The following is a 20,060-nucleotide window of genomic DNA, read 5'->3' on the forward strand; positions in this document are numbered from 1 at the left end:
AGATTTATATCCTCCTTGGCTTTATGTCTAGAATAAATCTTGTGATTTGAAGGCCTTTTTACACAGTACAGTAATTGTCACAGAGGGCAAATTATCTTCTAGGTGAGTAGCAGATGATGGCCTTTTTTCTGGAAGCAGTTCCCTAAAGAGATCAAACCTCCTTCCAACATTCAAAGACAAAAAAATATTCACCTCCGTGCATATAGAAATGGTATGTTTAGGTCAGTTGGTCTCGTGTTTAACTGCTGTAGGCCATCATGTCATATCAACCTGAATGGTTCCCCCTTGCCCTCTAAAAAGCAGTGTTGAAACAGGGGCTGTTACTATGTGCTGTTACTGTCAGGGATGAAGATGTACTTGGGCTGGCCATGCCTTTGGAAACCATACATATGTGAACAAATACTGCTTGTCCTTTTGTTTTTCTCCTCATTTTTATTCTTTAGGAAGATGAATGTAGCACATCACAGCATAATCTATAATGATATTAGAAATAGAGACCACAGCATTCTTACCCAGATACTTGTCATTCTGCCCCAGAAGCCTCAGTTGCAAGGGTTCAGTTTTGTACAGCTCTTGATTCTAACAGGAAAAACAGGTCATCACAGATTAAAAAAAAAAAAAAAGACAAAAAGTGAACAAACTTTGATTCATATGTGCCTGTATGAACACAGTTCTGCTATTCAAACTGTAAAGAGGAAACAAAGGCTAAATTTCAACCCTGAAGTACGTAGGCACACTGGGATAAGTTCTCCAGCAAGTCCATCTTTTATTTTACTTCAGATCTCAGTATACAAACTGTGGCTCCACTTTTTGCTGCCTCGTATGCAGCCATTTTCTGAGCTGTTTCTCTGGCCATGAAGCCATGTTGAAGGATCTTGAACCGCCTTTCCCGACTCTCTTCCAGTTCTTTCCAATGGTCCTGGTGCAAAGAACCCTGCAGAAAAGAAACAAGGATTATCAGACCATAGAGAAAATAATGGCTCAATTTAGATGATGTGCCAAACTTTTATATGATAATTTGTCTGCCTGGTGACACATTCAGCTTGCTAACACGATTGGGAAACATGTCAACTTCAAACCAGGCATGATGAATAGAAACAGAACTTGATTGAGTTGCCCAGCTTAGGATGAATTAAACACAGCTGCAACACTCCACAAAATGTTATGTCAAGGCAAAACTGCATCTAGATTGTTATGCTTCTGTGCCACTACCTTATGTTCTTCCATTGCCAAAAAATTAAACTTGAAACTCTAAAAAAACAGTTGCAAAGATCCTCTCTTTCAAACTCTACTGGTTTATGGATTCAAAAACTTGATTCAAAAGGCAGCACTGCCAAGAAAGCTCAGAATAAACATAAAACTAACTTTCTCATCTGATTCTTTTCTTGAAATGACAGAACAATGTGTTTTCTGTTAATGACAGTTTTCTTCTAGTTCATTTTCTAAGTTGTAAGATAAATTCTGCTTTATTAAGAGCTGAGTAGTGATTTATGCATAACCTTTATCTTTGTTTATATTAGCACAAACTTTCTGGGCCAAAAGGGACATCACAAATGAAGCCACAATCGGTACTTGGAGCTTTAATAAGGGAGTAAGTCTCATTTTCTCCAGTTTGTTGAGATCTCTTAAAAGGCAGCAGCACAAACATATTGCTAGATAACTATTGCATAAGGGCAAGAATTCTTTTTTATAGTCACACTACCACAATTTGCAGCAATATGTAGTTCAGCATAAACTGAATAAAGATAGAAGTAAATAAAGATGTAGCTGGACCTAACTGGTCACAGTTAAGCCACTTCTCTGTAATAACACCCGAATACAGTAAGAGCTGAACAGTACTGATGGAACATACACCAAAGTATCTAAATAATTTATATTAACCCTGAGTTTTTTTCTATTGGATTTTTCTTACACACTCTTAGCATTTGTGCAGAAAGTAAAAGCACTGTGATGTCTTCAAAGACTTATAGCTAAACCAAATAAAAAGGCAAAACCTAATATCAAAACAGCTTTGAACCTCTGTCTTTTTTTGCATATTTATGTGACACCAGAGCACTCACAGGGTCCCTCATCAGGTAGTCAAAAGTTCTAGCTATTAATTTATAATTTCTTTTGGTTGATTTTTTAAAAAATGATTCACATGTTGCAATTATATGGCTGCTTCCCTTTGAAGTCTCCATTTACTGCTTTCGTTTTATTCTGGATCCTAGTCAGGAAAGCTTTTAAGCTCATGTTCAAAGCCTCAGTTCAGAAAGCCACCTCAATTTAAAAAATGCTTTCTGGAATTGGGCCCTTGCCTGCATGCACCTACATCTTTTTTGTGTGGCCTAAAATGGGGATTTGTAGGGCAGCAAACATTGATACTCTGAAAAAATGGCACTATTTACGTTTTTAAACTATACACACTTGAAAAATACAGCTTTTCTCTTCACTTGAATTCAGCTTCATCAAAGCTTCTCAGAAGATAGGTCAAGATTTATTATTTTAACAAATGGGGAGGTATAGTTCTAACTTTCCATAGGGCTAGCACAGCTTTTAAGAAGCGCCTGTTGGCTGCAGTGTCTCATAAGCTGCGGTAAACGCGCGGGTGCTGCTGCCTCTGCCGCCTCCTCACACGTGGCCACCACTTAGGAGTGGTTGAAGCAGCAGCAGGTCCTGCTCCTCTTTAGACACTCGCCAAGGAAACACAGCCAGTGTTACCTGTCAAAAAGCCTACGGGCCTAGTGGTGCTTCTGTATCTTGATGTGGGACCAGGCTGAGGAAAGGCGAGATAAAAATGATGGAGATGATAAACTGGAACCTTCCTTGGGTGGAAGTGGGGTCAGGGTCACAGCTGGGTGTCGTGGGATGTGTGTGATAGGAAGAAGGACGGAGTTAGGGAAAGGGATACGATCTTGTTTTGGTGGGAAGAGAGTATGTGGTAGGAGAAGACAGGGATCATATGGATGAGCCCTGGCCTGTGGTAGTGGATATGGTAAGAGGATGAGGTGGAGGCCATGGTTTGGACAGGCACAAGACATGCACATACGAGAAGCAGAGGGCTGGTGTTGCCACTGCTATATGGCAGCACCTGCCAGTAGTGCAGTTGAGCAAAGAAAGTCTGTGAACACAGGAATACTGCAGATCGTTTTTCTTTATGTAGCTCCCAGACCTTGGCTGATGTCATGCTGGTTTTCTGGGGAGTAATCTTTAGGAGTTCTGCTTGCTTTTTACGCTCCATTGTTTTTTCCACAATCTTTTGCTGCAGGTTTAAAACGCGTTCATCTTTCACAGGCCTTTCACCAGACTGGAACTTTCTTTTCTTGTCTTCTTGCCTGCAAAATCAAAAAGAAACAAAGAAAAGGTAAAATAGTATCAACCTACAAAATAATCCATCTGAGCATATATTACTTTGATAATAATGAATTTGCTCTTGCCTCTGAGGACTAGCTAGACAGAAAACAGGTTTAAATCATATCGCTCAGTGAATGCGCTATTCACAACTTGCTGCTTGTTGTTTACAGAACAGCACTACTAAACAGTATAAAATATATATTTTTTTCCCTCACAGGATGCACTGATGAAAATATCAGAGGCATTTCAAGACCGAAATTCTTTAGGAAAAATATGTGCAAGACCTGTGATAGTACTGCAGTTCTTTGCTTGTGAGAACTATGGCATCTTCTTTATATAATCATTAGTATTCATCTTGATTGCTATATTCCTTGGCAACAAAGATATTCTTTTCTGTGTAATCTCAGTGCCCAAATTCAGAATCAATGGGGATAATGATACATAAATTGAGGTTAGTGGGTCTAGGTGGGGAAAAATTGATAGTACAGTGTGTAGCATAAAAATAAGGAATAGGAGAACAGTTATTTGATAGTCTTCCTTATTTTTACTTTTGCTTTTTTTCCTCTGCTTTTATATTCTCTGGACTTTATATTTTATCAGTTTTTGCTTATTTTCACCAAGCTGGCACCATGTACTTGTAACTTTTTTTTGTGCAGGTTACATTACCTTACATAGTGACTCACTTACATCCAACTTTCTCTTTTATTCCACATTGCTCTTGCATTTGGCTCAGTGACATTAAGCTGTAGTATTAATATTATGTTATGAGCAGCTGTGATTCTCAAGCCCAGTTCAGAACTAAAGTAAGTATCAGCCTACCAAAGGAGATACATAATGATATTACATGTCACTATTATATCTTCTGTCAGCTGGAAAGGTCGCAGAGCTTTTTACTTTTACTCCAAGTTTGTAAAAGGTCCTTTCTCTTTGCTGTAGTACAACATTTCTCTGCAATTGCTTTTACTGGAAACCAGAGTAAGACTCTGAACGACCTGCTCAAACAGGGAATGCACTGGGGCCTTTTTTAGCTGGTATGGTAGCTAACTCTGTGAACAGCAGAACTAATTCACCAGTAAGTTTCCCCTTGGAGTTGTTTTACCACAGAAGCCTTCCCTTATCTCTCAGGTCTTATACTGCAGTGTTTTCAGTGTAAGACACACTCTTCTTAAGGAACAGGAGGAAGACTAAGAGGGAAGAAGTCCCTCCTGATGGTGAGGTCACCAGTTCACTTTTAAAAGTGCCCATATCAAAACCCCAGTGATCCAAATACTTCTTTTTACCGTAGGTGAAATGGGTTGTGTCTGTATTGTTAGCTTCATCCTTGCTGTGATTAATATATGGAAAAAGGGGCACAGTTTAGATTGGCTTCTCATTTCCAGTTGCTTTTCTGAGACAGTCCTGAACTGTTCTGCCACTTGCATCATGGTATCTGGATGGGATAACTCTTCCTTATCCTCCTTAATATAATTACTTATTCTGCTACAGTGAGATTAATTTTTAACACTGATGTCTAAAAAACCTATGTTCTAACATTTGTAAGTGTAAAAATTATACTCTATTAATGAATCTGATTGAGAACATGGATTATTTCTATTTGCACTGTAATGAGGCATTGCATTCCAAGGGATATAGGAGTATCACAATACAATTTTATGAAAACACTTCATGATTAAATATTGTCACTGGGAATAGGCAACAAAACCTTTCATTACATGCAAATCCAGATTCTTGTAAATACAATTACAGAAAAAACAGCAAGAGGTTTAACATCATGAAGCAGCAGCAGCTGCTTCTGAATTAACATTGTAAATAGTTGCTTATTATCTGTCTAATGTTCAGTCTTCTCCTACATGAAGTCATGTGCTCCTCATCTGCATCTATTCCAAAAAGCAGACAGTTTCATAATTTTCACATCATTTCTGGGAAATTCCAAGAGGGGGAGGCATGAAAAAAAGACTTTAAAATTCTAGTGTTTTGTGATGGTCAATTGAGAACTTCAAAGTAGAGAAAGCTCATACAATCTCTGCCTCCCCTATTACCTATTTCCAAAGAAAGTAATGGAACAGCCACTCAGAATGGGATAGTACATATTTAGAAAAATCATCTCCAGATTCAGTAGAAAATTGTGTCATAATTTATAACAAAAAAAAAAAAGTGGGAGTCCATCCATCTTGCTCTGTATAGCAATTCCCTGATTCTTCTCTTAGACAGGGAATCCAAGGAGGACTAGAGTCAGGTGGGACTGCCTGCCTGGAGGAGCAGCTGCAGAATTTTGGTCACCATCCTTCTCTTCCTCACTGCACTTCACCTGGACACTGCCCAGTCTTGGAGTGAGAGGAGGTTTGGGCAGCAGACACCATCATGTCCCTTGGAAATAAGCAGGAAAAAAAAACACAGGCAAGAACAGGAATGGCCTGCTCTGTGTGCAAGGTCTTGCTTAGGTGGCAGGGGGTGATGGGGGCACTGACACACTGCTGTTTTGATTAGCTGCAATATAGACCGAGCCCCGCTGAAATAAAAGGGAATTGTACCCGAAATGTGCAGTGTAATACATTAGCAGGTATTGAAACAGTCATAAACCTTTTGGTACTCACTGGTGTTCCTCAAGCTGAGGAATCCAGTGTTTGCCCACTGCACACAGCAGCGCAAGCTGTGCAATGCCAGCAGTGAAGGGGAGGTGCTGCGCGCACGCTGCGCTGCGCTGCCTCCTCGGGTGCTCTGCAGCCTCCCAGCGCCCTGGCTCTGACAGATGCCACGGCTTGCAGGCTACTAAGGCCGATGTCTTGGTAATTTTTCAGGTTCCATTTCCTATTTTGTGTAATATAATTCATTACATGTTATTATGTACTTCTTTTGAGTTGATGCATGTCTGTTTGCAAATTATATTGAAAAAAAAGCTGCTCAGTAGGGACCAAATTAAATTTCAACTGATTCCAACTAAAATACATCTGTTTAGCAAAGCTTAGCTGCCATACCTTAGCTGATTAGTAATAACCTTCAATGTAGTGCAATTTAAGATACAACATGCAATTTTGTGTTGATATATACCAATATCTTGTGAGCACAATGGATGAGATTGGCCTTTCTATCTGAATAATTATTAATTCTGTAATCACAATCATTTGATCTTCACTTCTCCAGTGTATCAGTGCAATACAAGCAATTAATCACTCATACTGATTTGAGTGATGTTTCAGGATTAAGCATCTGTAAGTATGTTTAACACATAAAGGCCATAATTTCTTTTGAAAAATAGTTGCTGGAAATTGTTTATTATCTGTTAATAAGCCAATATGCCATACTCCTATATTAACAGAAATACTACCACAGATTTGCATTCTAGATGCTGTTAAATGCAGTCTTGAAGAACAACATTTCTGTAATACTTTGATGATGCTGCTCTACAGTAGATGATGCTTCCAAATTACTTATGATTGCTTGAGAGCTGTGAAAGGAAAAGTCTTGCAACATCAAGTTTCATATATAATGAAACTTATTATTTTATTCATTTGGAAAGCTATCTAGGGTTCATTAAAATAAATTACATTTCTGTATTACTTAGCATGAATCTGAACAGAAGCCTGCAAATTAAGTGTTTAATTTCATTTGGATTCTGTCATGTTTGGCATGGTGGTTGGTTCTAAGTAACATTTCAAATTTATCAGGACAACTAGTTTCTTATTCAGATATAGCTCATTTCAAGATCGGAACAGTTTTAGATCTGAATTAAGCCAAAGAATATATTTTAAAGAAACCCAGCACTACATGAAATGTGAAGGCTGCGTATCCGGTGTAACAAATGATTCTTTGAGTAGTTACTAGAGAAACTAGAGGAACAGATTTTACATGATATACAAGCTCAAACTCTAGTTTGAATCTGTAATGAAAAGTAGTGACTTAAATTGCTCCCACAGGCTTTCACAACAATGGATGTTTTCAGATAAGAGTTTATTTCCATGTGCAACTCATTTCAGATTTGTTAGTCTTAAAACCTTCTCTTTATGAACGTCCTCCAAGGGAAAGTCATTGATTTTTGCAATCAATCCACTGGCTTTGCAATTATTGATTCATTAAACTATCTTCTTAAGTACTACTTAACTTCCTAACGCTGTCTTCCAAAGTACAAAGACAGCATCCCACTTGCTGGAGATTAACTATCAACAACAAACTAAATTAGAGATCAGACCAGTGAGAGCTAGTTCAATGCATACTTCAGTGCTGCTTTCTGCGACTGAGAATTAGAATTGCAAGATAAATCAATAGCATGAACTGAGCTCTAAGAAGCCACTTTTGGTACCTCAGCAATACACACAAACCAGAGACATTTCTAAAGGCCTGTGCCTCTAGCCTTACAGGCGATGTCTTCAGAATCTCGGCATGAATATCTGTTTGCAGATAAATATGGCAAGACAGGGAGTAAATTACAAACAGAAGGGCAAAGATGAAAGACAACTTGCAAGGAAACAAGGGCAACTAGTCAAGATGCAGCAGAAATGGCATAAGATCAAGAGGTGTGCAGTTTGCTACACTCATGCAGGCTTTTTTCCTGCTCAGCTTTATTTGTAAATAGTTTTAACTTTATCACTTTGTGAAAGGGCTTCTGCACATGTGAAGTATCTACAGTACTCATGGATCCTTTATAATAATGAATAATAAATATAATAATAAATAATAGATATGAATAATGGATATAAATTTTGATCAGAGAGCCTGTAAGCAAAGATTTTGCTCTTTGATCTATGGATTCACTATCTTGAATTTATAATTTGTTATTATTATAAGAAAATCTCCTTCCTATAATATCTTTAACTTCAAAAATAAAGCCTGCCCTTCCACACAAGAAATGTGATTCAAGGAAGAAAAATACAGCCCTATCATATTAAGTAAAAATGAGAAACCACTTTAAAGTCGCCATTTAGGATAATTCCAATAAAATCAAATTGCTTCTGATTAACTGGAAGGGAACAATAGAAAGGCATAGCTGCTTTTCCCAATATATGATCTTGGCTCCGAATCCTGGGGCAATACTGTCACTGGCTTAAGGAGTGTCTTCAACCATAAATTCAAATTAATGAAAAAGATTTGTTAAATCTGAAGCAAATTACTTCCAAGAAAAAAAAAAATCTAGGCCCCACTAATCTCTGAAAAAAGTCCTCCTGATTTATAAAAGGGCAGGATTTTGTTCTATGCTTGCTTTCCTTATTAAAGGGCTAGGAAAATATTAATAAAGTTGCAATGGTCTTAAATGCCACATGCTGTTTTATACTGACTTTAAAGCAGCTGCTCGTCCAAGTTCTGCTCTGAACAGGGAAATCTGGTCTAGTTTGTCTAGAAGAAGTTGTTCCTTAGCTTGTTTGTCTTGAATTATCTGGTCTCTCTTGTCTTCCTCTGCTGCCTTCTGTGTTTCTCTGAGTAGAGCGAGGCGTTCACGCAGTTCCACTATTGACATTTCACAAATTAAACCATGGCCACCAGTCTAGAGAAAATGAAATATTGGTTCAAATAACACTTTTTAAATAGCAAGGGAAGAGTAAATGAGTAAAACAAGAATATTTCCATTGTATTCCAAATTATACTGAATGTTTTGACTTCAAGAAAGATAGGCCTTCACTTATCATTTATCACAAACCTTTCAGGTGGTAGAGGTCATCTTTTGTATTTGTCAAAATATTAGGCTTATAAAACTTTTTGTGAAAAGAAGTTGAAATATACACTATTCATAAATGTAATGTATTTTAGGGCCAGAAAAAAATGGCATGGATTTTTAAAGTTTTATTTGACATTTGTAAAGCTATATATTTTTTTAAAAAATTGTAAAACCAGAAGACAGGTTAGTCCCCCCCAAAAATACTTTTTTTTTTCTATCTATTTCCAGGTTATGGATTTGACTATGATGTGTACCCACTGTTTTTCTCTTGGAAGACTAGGAATAAACAATGATTTCTACCCCGAAAACTGCGGTCCTTATCAACTGATAAAACCTTATCAATATGCACAGGTATCTGAAGGGAGAGCACAGAGAGGATGGGGCCAGCCTCTTTTCAGTGGTGGCCAGTAATAGGACAAGAGGCAAGGGGCACAAATTGAAACAGAGGCAGTTCTGTTTGAACATAAGGAAAAACTTCTCGACTGTGAGGGTGACTGAGCGCTGGAACAGATTTCTCAGAGGGGTTGTGGAGTCTCCATCCTTGGAGCTCTTCAAACGTTATCTGGACCCAGTCCTTGGAAATGTGCTCAGGTGTCCCTGCTTGAGCAGGGGGGTTGGACTAGATGATCTCCAGAGGTCCCTTCCAATCTCAAGCATTCTGTGATTCCATGAAGGCTTTGAAAAATCCACTTCCGAATGAGAGAGAAAAGTGCCTAGTTCTGAGATGTAATGAGAAACATCCGCATCTTTGAAAGTCCCAAGGATGTTGCAGATGAAGACAGATCATTTCTAAAATGATTCATGAAATCTTGAAGTTTTCAGGCCCTGCTCATACATATACTTCCTTTCCTTTTGTCTACCTAGATGGAAAAATTACACAACTGCACAAGCTTTTATGTAGTTTTGTTTGCAAAATTTCATCCATTTCACAGCAACTAATATTCCTTTCTCCAGCTTAACATATAGTTTGGTATGTACCAAGCATTCTGGTGGTTATCATGAAATATATGAGTGCAGGAAGTTAAAAATTTTAATCTGACTTGCTATATGGTTTTCTAACGTTAAAAGTGAAACAGTGGTAGGAATATTCATCACAAAGATTCATTTCCATAGAACCAGTAACAGAAAACTAATGACAAAGTTTGGGAAGGATGTATGGGGAGCAAGAAGAAAACCGCTCTTCCAAACTGTATTTTTGACAATGATATTATATGATAATGATGGACATATATAATCAAAAATCATTACAGTCCTTTTAATGGAGAGAAATTATTCAATTTATGAGTCTGCATTTTTCTAAATAATCATTTTTTGTAGAAAACCAAAAAGTCCATGTATCGAATAGCAAGTTTGTTGTTGACATTTTGACTTTCTGGGAAAAGCGAAGGCTGCTCACACACATATAGATGCTCAGATTGTCAGTTTGGCTGTAAGAATTGACCTGGACCCAATCCCTCCTCTCAGGTCTGCGATGCCATCTAAGCAGTCTATTAAGATACCTTTGTTTCACTGGTAGTTCTCTGTCTGTGCAGAGCAGCATTGCTAAGAATCAGGGGGAAAGCCAACAGAGAGAAAGAACTCTCCACACTCCTCATATTTACCAGACATGATCTAAATACAAGTCAAGTGTAGTTTCAGTCAAAGATTGATAAAAGTGTTCAGTATTAATCAGTCTTCTTGCATCTTTTTTATCAACAGTTACTTCCATGGATTGCTGAAACAACAGATGATTCCTTATCTCCTTCTCAGATGTGAGTTTAGAGTGACTTTGCAAATACCAACCGTTACCACTGGGCCACCATTCCGCCCTAGTCGAAGACTGTAACAGTAAGTGGAAGCAAGAAGGTTTTGGAACAGGGCATGTGTAGCAGTGGTTTTGTGTGAGCATGGAAAGGATATACTGAAAAGTCCTAGGAAAGAGAATTTCTTAGAAGTGTAAAATGGTAGAGATTGAACACTTTGAGAGTGTCTGCATTTCAAAAATATTCAGTGAAGTGTTTCCAAAAATATGAAAAGTTCTATTCTTGTGCACTATATAACGCTGGTGCTCAGGAGACTGAAGTGCTATCAAGGGAAAAACTGAGTACTTAAAAATGATGAGAATAAGTCAGAATTTTATGGACACATATTTAGCCTTACATGGTCTGAAAAAGTCTTTTAAGAAAGGGGGGGGGAAAAAAAGGCTTGCTTTCATCAGAAGTGTGCTAGTGAATATGAGAGATATATTGTTCAGGTCCATTCTCTTCTACTTGCAATATGACCTGTATGGCCACCCCAATATCAGCAACCTTACACTTCGGTAACCTTAGACATATCATAAACTGGATTTGGAATGAGTTTTTCAAATAAGACATGAAACCTGCTGTGCTCTTTTCCTTTGTCTTTGAGATGAGCTAGATGGGAAAATATATTTAAAACCATATTCTGCACTAAGAAACAAATAGGATTTCTGTGGAAACTCTGTTTGAGGGGTTGACAGCCACTGCAGATGGCAGTGAAATGAACTAGATTTAAAAACAAGAAAGTACTGACATTCCAATCACCTTCATTTCCCCGAAGGAGAGCCTGCACACTTTTACAGAAGTTGTTATTATTGAAAAAGTAATGACATTTCCGGGTCTAACTACATAAAGTTCTGTCTTTGCAGCACGCACTCTTCTGACTGGGAAACAAATGTGCAATGAGACCCTACTGAAGGTCTCACTGGACCTTACAAAACTCTTCCTGGAAGCAATGAAAAAAAAAAAAAAGTTTGGGGTGCATTTCTGTTATTTTCATGCAGATAGTTAACAGTATCTGCAGTATACAATAGTTCTCTGTACTCTTATTTTTTTTTCCTCTTTTTCCCATTAGTTTGGTAGCATTTCTTCAGGGATGACTGGAGTGAGTCTGTGCTTGACTCTGATATAAGAGAATGGCCCGACTTGGCTGGAAAAAAGAAGTGGAGGAGAAGTCAAGGAGTGAAAAGGAGAATGGGACATTTAAGCAGTTGATTTTATTCCTGTTCATTTACTCTAAGGTAAAGATAGAGCTAAGATAAAATGTGTTTCAAAATCTGTGTAAATGAGATGCAGCATTTATCCGTAGGTCTGCAAAAAAGGGTAGGTAGCTTTGGAACCAGTGAAACCAATGAATGTCTCAATTCTTTTGAGAAGAGCAGGAGATAAAATGGAAGCATCATGTTGATTGTTCCACCAGCCCCACAGAAGGAAGACCTGTTCCCTTCTCTATGGGTTCTGCAGACAACCATATTTTTTTTTTTTGTGTGTGTGTGTGTGTGTGTATGCAATCTTTATTTGAATACTCAAAGAAAGAAAAAAAAATCCAATACAGAAGGATTACATTTAAAACTGCTAATTTCATTTTATATTATCCTGTGCTATTATTTTTTTCATTTTGGATATGGGAAATGGAAGACTAGGTTTGAGCTACCATGCTTCTGGTTTAGTGGCAAGATAACAGATTTCTGGATTTCTAGTTTTGAAATTCTGGAAAAACTGCCACTTTGCATGAGCAGAACAACTCTATCATATGTGCTTCAAAGCCATTATCAGATGTGTTACTTGGTGTATGAATAGCAAAGCCATCAAGTTTGAGAGACATTTATGATGGACTTAACCATGTACACACAGGTCAGTTGCACAGAATGTAAAAACACATTAGCAAGTTCTGGTTTCAGAGGTTTGGGGTTCACTGCACAACATCTTTCGTACACCTACATGTTGACCATTTTGAAAGCACAGGAGTGTAAGTTTGCTAATAACCGTGGCAGTGACCACTACAATATCAGCCCAAACTTTGTGTTTGGAAATGAGAGCTCGGGACTGACAGATCTGTGACTCTGTGAAGGCTGATTACACATTTTAATCCCGAGGAGTCTCTTTGAAAGATGTCATAAAATCTGGACCCTATTGGCAAAATTCTCAGAAAGTTCAAGGGGCCTAAGATTTCACTTACCATCATAGTATTCTTCTTTGGAAAAATTTTCATTTTAAATTGTGGAACTTTTCAGGTCACTTCTAATCTTTGTGTCATGGGATCACTTTGTACTTAATGTTGGATATTCAGACTGCCCTGTATCTGCACGTGGTACATAATTTCTCTGAATATGTGAAAGATACAATATATATTTCTGAAAAAGACAATCATTTTCTTCCTGTTGAGCTTACCTCAGTTAAATCAACAAACTTGTTTTTGAGGCTTGGTAAAGATTCAATAGCTCGTATTTGTTGAATCAATTCATATCTTTTCTTAAGCTTCTCCTCCTCTTCTTCTAACGCTTGTCGAAGAAGTTCTCGATTTTCCTCACAAACTTCCTGAACTGAAAGAAAAGAATAAATGTCTGTAAGCTGATTGCATACTTTAACAAGCAGTCCATCTGGAGAAAAATTCGTATGCACTTGTGAATAACAATGATAATAATACTGATGCAAAGGTAATTGAAGGAACAATCTGTCACCGGTGGGAAGAATGATTAGAGAAACAAATGATTACTTCCCACTCCAGTATCTATCATTCTATGAAACACATAAATATACTGCATACATAATGTATACATACATAAAGTAGACACTTTGAATTATGGTTTTGTAATTTACGTTCTAATTAAGATGAAAAATGGTAAAACGTAGCAAGATGCATACTCTTTCATTATTTAATAAGAGGATCCTATACAGCTGCAAATATAATTTTGTGGAAATTACTGAATTTCAACAGCTGCTAGGCTGTGCTAGGCCATTTAGATTTGCTGTATCTCCTCCCCTAGCACTTAATGAGGCAAACATGGAGATACACCAGTAGAGAAGAGAGTCCTCTGCTCCACATAGGTGCAGCTACCGGTAGCCTGTTCTTACACTAGATGTGAACCTGGCCCTGCACTGAAAAATGTGTGGTCATGCCAGTCAGAGCAGTCTTCTGCTCCAAATTCATTTGCTAATGCATTAAGTGAAGAATTTTCTTTAAGGATTATTGAGGATGAATAAAGTTTTCTGCTTTCACCATAACCACCGGACTGTCTTGGAGATGCTGTCTACTTTTGGACACGTCTTTTTTTCATTAGCTATGGTCATCTTCTTGGCCCTGTCATCTCTGGAGAAGACATTTTGAGCTGCATGATTCTTTCAAAGTGATTGCTAAGCAAGTCTTCTCTCAGTGACATGAATCACAAGAATCTAAGCTGCATAACTTGATTTCACAGTCAGAACAGTCAATCACATATTTCTACTTGCAGACTGAAGGAAAAGTAGATGTGGAACATACAATGTTGTATTTTTCCCTTTTAAGCAAAGAGTAATTTGCATGGACAGTATCTTGGGATTTAATACCTGTACATTATCATCTTGTTCACAGGAATTTATATTCTGGATCTTTCCTTCCCTTTTATCCTTTTCTTTCAATAAAGATCATAATTGCCCACTAATAAATAATTTGGGGACATTTGTCATTATCTATCATTGTTTTGACAATATATAAATACCTATTTGCTGTTTGTATTTCTGGAGCTTTAGTTTTGCTTGCTTTGCATTCTTGTGTCCTTCCACAACCTGCTCCACCAGCTCTCTCATTTCTTTCTGCTCCTGTAGACGTTTCTCTGCATACTGGTGCATTAGCTCTGCTTTCTAAATCCCAAATGAACAGGTCAATAAAAGTCCTTGTAACTGGTGATCTGAATGCCTCAAACCATTAAAATAATGCAAGTACAAATGGGTCCAAAGGTCTCTGTCATTCATAAAAGTAACAAAAGACAACACAGATTTAAGGTTCCTCTCTCTACCTTTTATTTTCCCATATGACCTTCCCGTATGATATTTATATGACATTTGCACTGCTGTTTCCCATTACTCTCTCCCACATGTTCCTAAGAGTAGGTTAAAAGCCATCTCTAGCTCTGCTTGGAAGACAACAAGATGAGTGCCAATCTAACGCACAGCTGGTTCTAACAAAGCGCTCTTCTTGGGCAGAATGTGCTTTCCAGCCATCGTGTTCCTTTCTTTGCCAGAGGAAATGGGCAGGAATCAGTATTTTCACAGAGCATAACCCTTTCTGTACTTTCTATTTTAGATGAAGATCAAGAGCTTTAAAAGAAGAAGATGGGTCACTGTGACCTGTTGGTGGCTGGGGAGAAGCTGCTCAGCACTCCTGGAGGGCCCCATATGTTAGGAGTAACCTGCTGGCATCTGTTGGAAAGTAAAGGTTAACTCCTGAAACCAGTCAGGCTAGGGTAGGTCTGATTCGCACATTTCCAATTCAAAGCATATGGGATATATGGGATATTTCTGTTAAAAAAAAAGCTTATTTGATCTTATTCAGCTATCAATGTTATCTAAAATGGGTTCTCTGCCCGATTTTTCCCCTAAGAAAGGCTCGTGAATGTCAGAGACATGAAATAAATTGAATTATACCACTTAAAGAAAACAAATACTTTTATACTTGTAGCTCAGTTAAGAGTAGAAGGAAATTAGTCACATATTGGTAATTTCATTACAAATGGTACTTAATATGTCAGTATCTGTACAAAAAAGATATTCACAGTGACATGAATGCAGGGGAGAATATTTTTCTCTTTTTTTAAATTCATTTAATTCATAAGCAATATCAATCAAATCAAATACTTGTAAAAAGTACTTCAAATATATGACCATTTCTATGTCTGGAAGTTACATAATGATTTTTCCATTGTTTGCAAACTCCAGTGAGTAAAGATATATAGACTATTAAGTTGCAAACATGTAGTTATAGTAGATATAATCTATTATAAGAATTGCACTGATTGAATATAAGCAAAATCCCCTCAACACTGTATGTATTACCTCTTCTCTCATTAGATCAGCTTTCTTCTTATTTTCTTGAATTACATTCTGATGGGCTAGAACTGCCTCTTCATGACTTAGTTTCCCTTGAAGCCTCTTGCACTCTATTTCAGCCAACTGCTCTTCCATATCTTTTCCACGCATCTGTTTTTGCCACTCCAAGAATTCAGATGGGTCTCTGGCACCTCGTAGCAGATTTTCAACTCTGCAAGAGAGAAAAGATACTGTACCAGGGATCCGGTTTAGCCTTGCTATGATTTGTGGAGTATTTCTGGTTATTTTTTGTGATATAAGGTACTTAACTCTACAGATAAATAAAAACAGTCACTGCCAAGTCATTCGACTGGTGTGTGTGAGCTCCAAGGGACATCTCTAAGAGGTGTTCCTAATATGTAGAAAGCCAAGAAAATTCAGGGTGGAAGGAAGTGCAGGAGGGCATGGACTTGTAAGTTTTCAGCAAAGCCAAGCTGCAAGAGAGAGCAAACTTTAGCCATACGGATTCTCATAGTAATTCGGAGGAGGGAGGATCAGGGCAAAGGTATGTACATTTTTTGCAGAGCAATTTATAATTTAGAGTTTCTCTCTGCTTATAAGTGAAAGGAACATGTACTTTTTATCTTTTGACAATCTTCTGGGCCACTTTAACACAAAAAGCTAAAAAGCTCTTTCCCTTACTACTATTACTGTTTTGTCTTTTGTCAATTAAATAATACTACAGCATTGTTGTATTGTGGCAAAGAAATATTCAGCTATTAAGCAAAACCACATTCTTATTTACTGTGTTTGTCTGAGAGAGAAAAACATAGCAAAGCTCTGGGGCAGGCCCTTTAAAGTCTTGCAGCCAAGAATTAGGGCAGAGACACAGAAATGCACAGTGAATCATTCCCTACTGCTACTCCCAAATGCATACATAAGTATCTGTTCTGTGTTACATGCAGCTGAAGATTAAATCTCATGAATATACAATAGTACTAAGTTAAAGAGAAAATCTATTCCTTTGGTGCATGGATCAAAATTCTGCAGGAAAGAGTGAACAATGTTCACTCATAGATAATATATATATATATAAAATCACTATACTTATGCAGCTGTTAATGGTAGCAGATAGCATAAGCTAAGTGACATATTAAGTTCTGATTCATATATCAAAATCTGCTAGACTCCAAGACCAGATCCAACTTTGTGCAGTCATTCCAGGGCTTAAAATGCTAACAATGCTTAGTGCACAGCCTGCTGAGTCAGGATGACCAGTAATAACAGTAAATCAAAATGACATAATGTAGGTTTTATCTTTATTAAAATTATTAGTAAACATTTCCTGCATTTTCAGTTAAAGAATACAACCTGCAGTGGCTGTTCAGGAGTCACTCTCTTCATATTTAGTGTTAGCTGAAAACCTATGCTGGTCCAAAAGCCACAGTCCAGATTCCTTGCCAGAGCCAAGAGCTCTGTGTGCACCAGCACACAACTCACTCGCTCTCCTCTCCACTCCCCCAAGGATTTATCTGCCCGTGTTCAAGGTCAGCTCTGACCTGGTGCACCATGCAGCCCAGCCAGACTGCAGTTGTAAGAACTGTGTGAGGATGAGATGTAAGAAGCCTTGTTGTATGTGTAGGGTTGAATCCTGTTTTGCTTGAGAGATACATTTTGGCTCGTGTCAACAGCTTTTGTCTGTGTCCAAGCTATCCTGTAGATATGCCTGTGCTCAGCTTTGTACTTTGTTGACCCTGTCTCATTGACTTGACCTCCTAGCTTGGTCTCGGCCCCGACTCATCACTACGGACTCATCTGGCAATCACTGCACTGTTGACTGCCCTTGGTTCCTGTCCCTCCCTGCCTTGCCTGCATTCTGTGGGCCTGAGCCCTTGCTCGTGAGGACACTGCTCCTGCATGCATTGCTGCCCACCTCAGCTGCTGACTTCCAGCCTTGTGGAACAGCACAGGATTGGTCCTCTCTAACACCTGATTATAATGGAAATGGACAAGTATTTATATGGAAACAAGTTCATATAGAAAATCTATGTAACTGACCACATAACATTAAAGAAAATGGAAGTATAAGAAATGATTTGGCTTTTATATATGTGCATGTGCATTTTTATAAAGGACACATAAATAGATGGGCCTTTGGCTCATTGGTTATTCTGGGGAGTCAGAACATATATAACATGTGTCTCTATTGGAATTTACAAGTGCTATTCAGAACACAGTAATCCTGCATAGCATCTACAGTAAAACCATAACTTTAATGTAGACTTCATCGTAGTCCACTCTTCTCTGTCAACTATCTTTGCAAAACAGTTTTCTAATACTTTACAACAGACCCATTATATTAATTTATCTGGAGTTTTCTTTATTATTTTCAGCATGGTTACTTATTCTATATCAATATATATGAAAAAGTAATCTGAGAAGGATGCATAATTGTACCTCTTGAGCTCCTGTTCCATTTTCCGCTGATAGAGGGCACCCTCTCTTAAAATAGCTGCTGCATTTAATTTAATAGGTATATTGTCAATCTGTTGGAAAGGGAATGTATATACGATAGTTAGTACTGAAAACCATAAAACAGAGTATAAAAACATTTTAATGGGTTAAATAAATCGACTTAAGACAGCATAAATTCTGCTTAAAGCATTCATCTAGCATTAATCTGACATTAACAATGAAATTGCATGCTGTTCATAAACCACTCAAGCTGCTTAAAAAATCAGCAAAGTCCCCAAGTGGATTATAAATTTGTAATCACTCTTGGACCATGTCAAATCCCATAGAAGGTGTTCACTTCCTTTCTTTTTCCAGTACCCATAAACACAGTGTGCATGCACATATTCTAAGAGGAAGAAGATGCCATCTGGTTTGGAAAAGGAAAAAACTGCTTCCAATGTCATTTGTATGAATGGTTCTGAAAGAAGATAAGATAGCCAAAAACATTAAAGTAAAATATAGGCAGTATCTTTCACCGAAAGGTGCTGCTTTCACATGTTCCGTAAATAATATTTAAACTTTAAAATACTTGTAATTGGCATCACCTATCTCCATACTAATTTTCTGGACAGTAGAAGCAAATCACAGATTTCACTGACTTGTCCTCTCCATGGCATTACTTGGACAAGATCCTCTGGCTTCTTTTAAGTTCTTCAAAGAGTTGCCTTCAAATCTCTAGATACTGAGAGGGAAAGGGGAACAACCTCTCTGCCAGTTACAAATGAACCTTGCACCTGACAAGTGCATAAAATTGACCTGATCTGAACAGAGGCCAAGGGGTGCTAGTGGGATAATTATGTAGATTGAGAATACCAAAATTAACCTAGAAATTTCTAAGTACAGTAAATGTATTTTCCACTTAGGTGTTATATTTTAATAGAGAAAAAAATAATCTTCTGACTATTTCTTAGCAAAATAATAACTCAAAGAATTTCAGAGAGGAAAGTAAACAAACATAAGTATTTTCTTCCTTTCTGTTTGACTCAATATACTTACTTGCTCCATGTCTAATGATATCTTCTTTCCTCTTTGGTCCATTTCTCAGCCCTTCCCAAAGTTTCTGCGTTATGTGGACATTCCACCTCCAGCCTGTGCTTTCTACACTATACTGGCATTAAAGTGGGCCTTTTCTCTGACATATATATAAATGCTGTTATTTTGGCAATTTCACGCTCTGCATTTCCTAACTATAATTTGGATGGAGAATTGAACTGAGACTGATTATGGAAATCATTTTAACTTCAATTTCCCACTTTATTAATCAGAAATTAGACAGAAGCCCATACAGTCAAAATAACTAGGCCTCCCAAAATATGTGCAGACAAGTATAAAAAAAATAACTGAGTAGATTCTTCAATCTCAAGTGATATCGGTGAATATTTAAACTGTACTCTTTCCCTTTCTGCCATGTGGTACCTTCTCCTTTTTCAAGCTGGGAAAGTGCAAACAACTTGGCAAATTGAAAACTGTTGTAATTCTTGTGGAAAAAAAAATTGTATTCACTCTTTCCACCTATGAACACATGATAGCTCCTAAAAACCAATAAATATGTAGAGAGTAAGGCCTTATATGAGCAAGAACCAGAATGAACCAGAATAATGAGGCATCTCTATCGTCTTATGATTGCAGTGAAAAAGGATGAACAAAGATTTTTGTTACAGCACTAAGAAATAATATTTGGCTGCACATAACAAATGTGCCTGATTGAAATGAGAAAATGTGTATATAATAGTGTGGATATTTTAATAAATAGGGAAATGAAAATACTAGTTGGTTAAAATATT

General features: G+C 37.6%; 1 protein-coding gene across 1 annotated transcript in view; it reads right to left on the bottom strand.

Moving 5' to 3' along the window:
• Positions 1-691: 691 nt before the first annotated feature.
• Positions 692-20,060, bottom strand: part of CFAP99 (cilia and flagella associated protein 99) — a 53,562-nt gene continuing 34,193 nt past the window's right edge. Inside the window, exons 10-16 of the mRNA XM_088540050.1 lie at positions 18,220-18,308; positions 15,790-15,994; positions 14,457-14,598; positions 13,150-13,301; positions 8,604-8,809; positions 3,152-3,314; positions 692-934 (exon numbers count right to left, since the gene is read on the bottom strand). Coding sequence (XP_088396176.1) covers positions 767-934; positions 3,152-3,314; positions 8,604-8,809; positions 13,150-13,301; positions 14,457-14,598; positions 15,790-15,994; positions 18,220-18,308 — 1,125 coding nt within the window. The 3' untranslated portion in view covers positions 692-766. The remainder of the gene's footprint in view (positions 935-3,151; positions 3,315-8,603; positions 8,810-13,149; positions 13,302-14,456; positions 14,599-15,789; positions 15,995-18,219; positions 18,309-20,060) is intronic.

This window comes from Tinamus guttatus, unplaced genomic scaffold (genome assembly GCF_059628265.1).
Source record: "Tinamus guttatus ecotype Peru unplaced genomic scaffold, ASM5962826v1 Tinamus_guttatus_pri_ptg000052l, whole genome shotgun sequence".
Classification (NCBI taxonomy): domain Eukaryota; kingdom Metazoa; phylum Chordata; class Aves; order Tinamiformes; family Tinamidae; genus Tinamus; species Tinamus guttatus.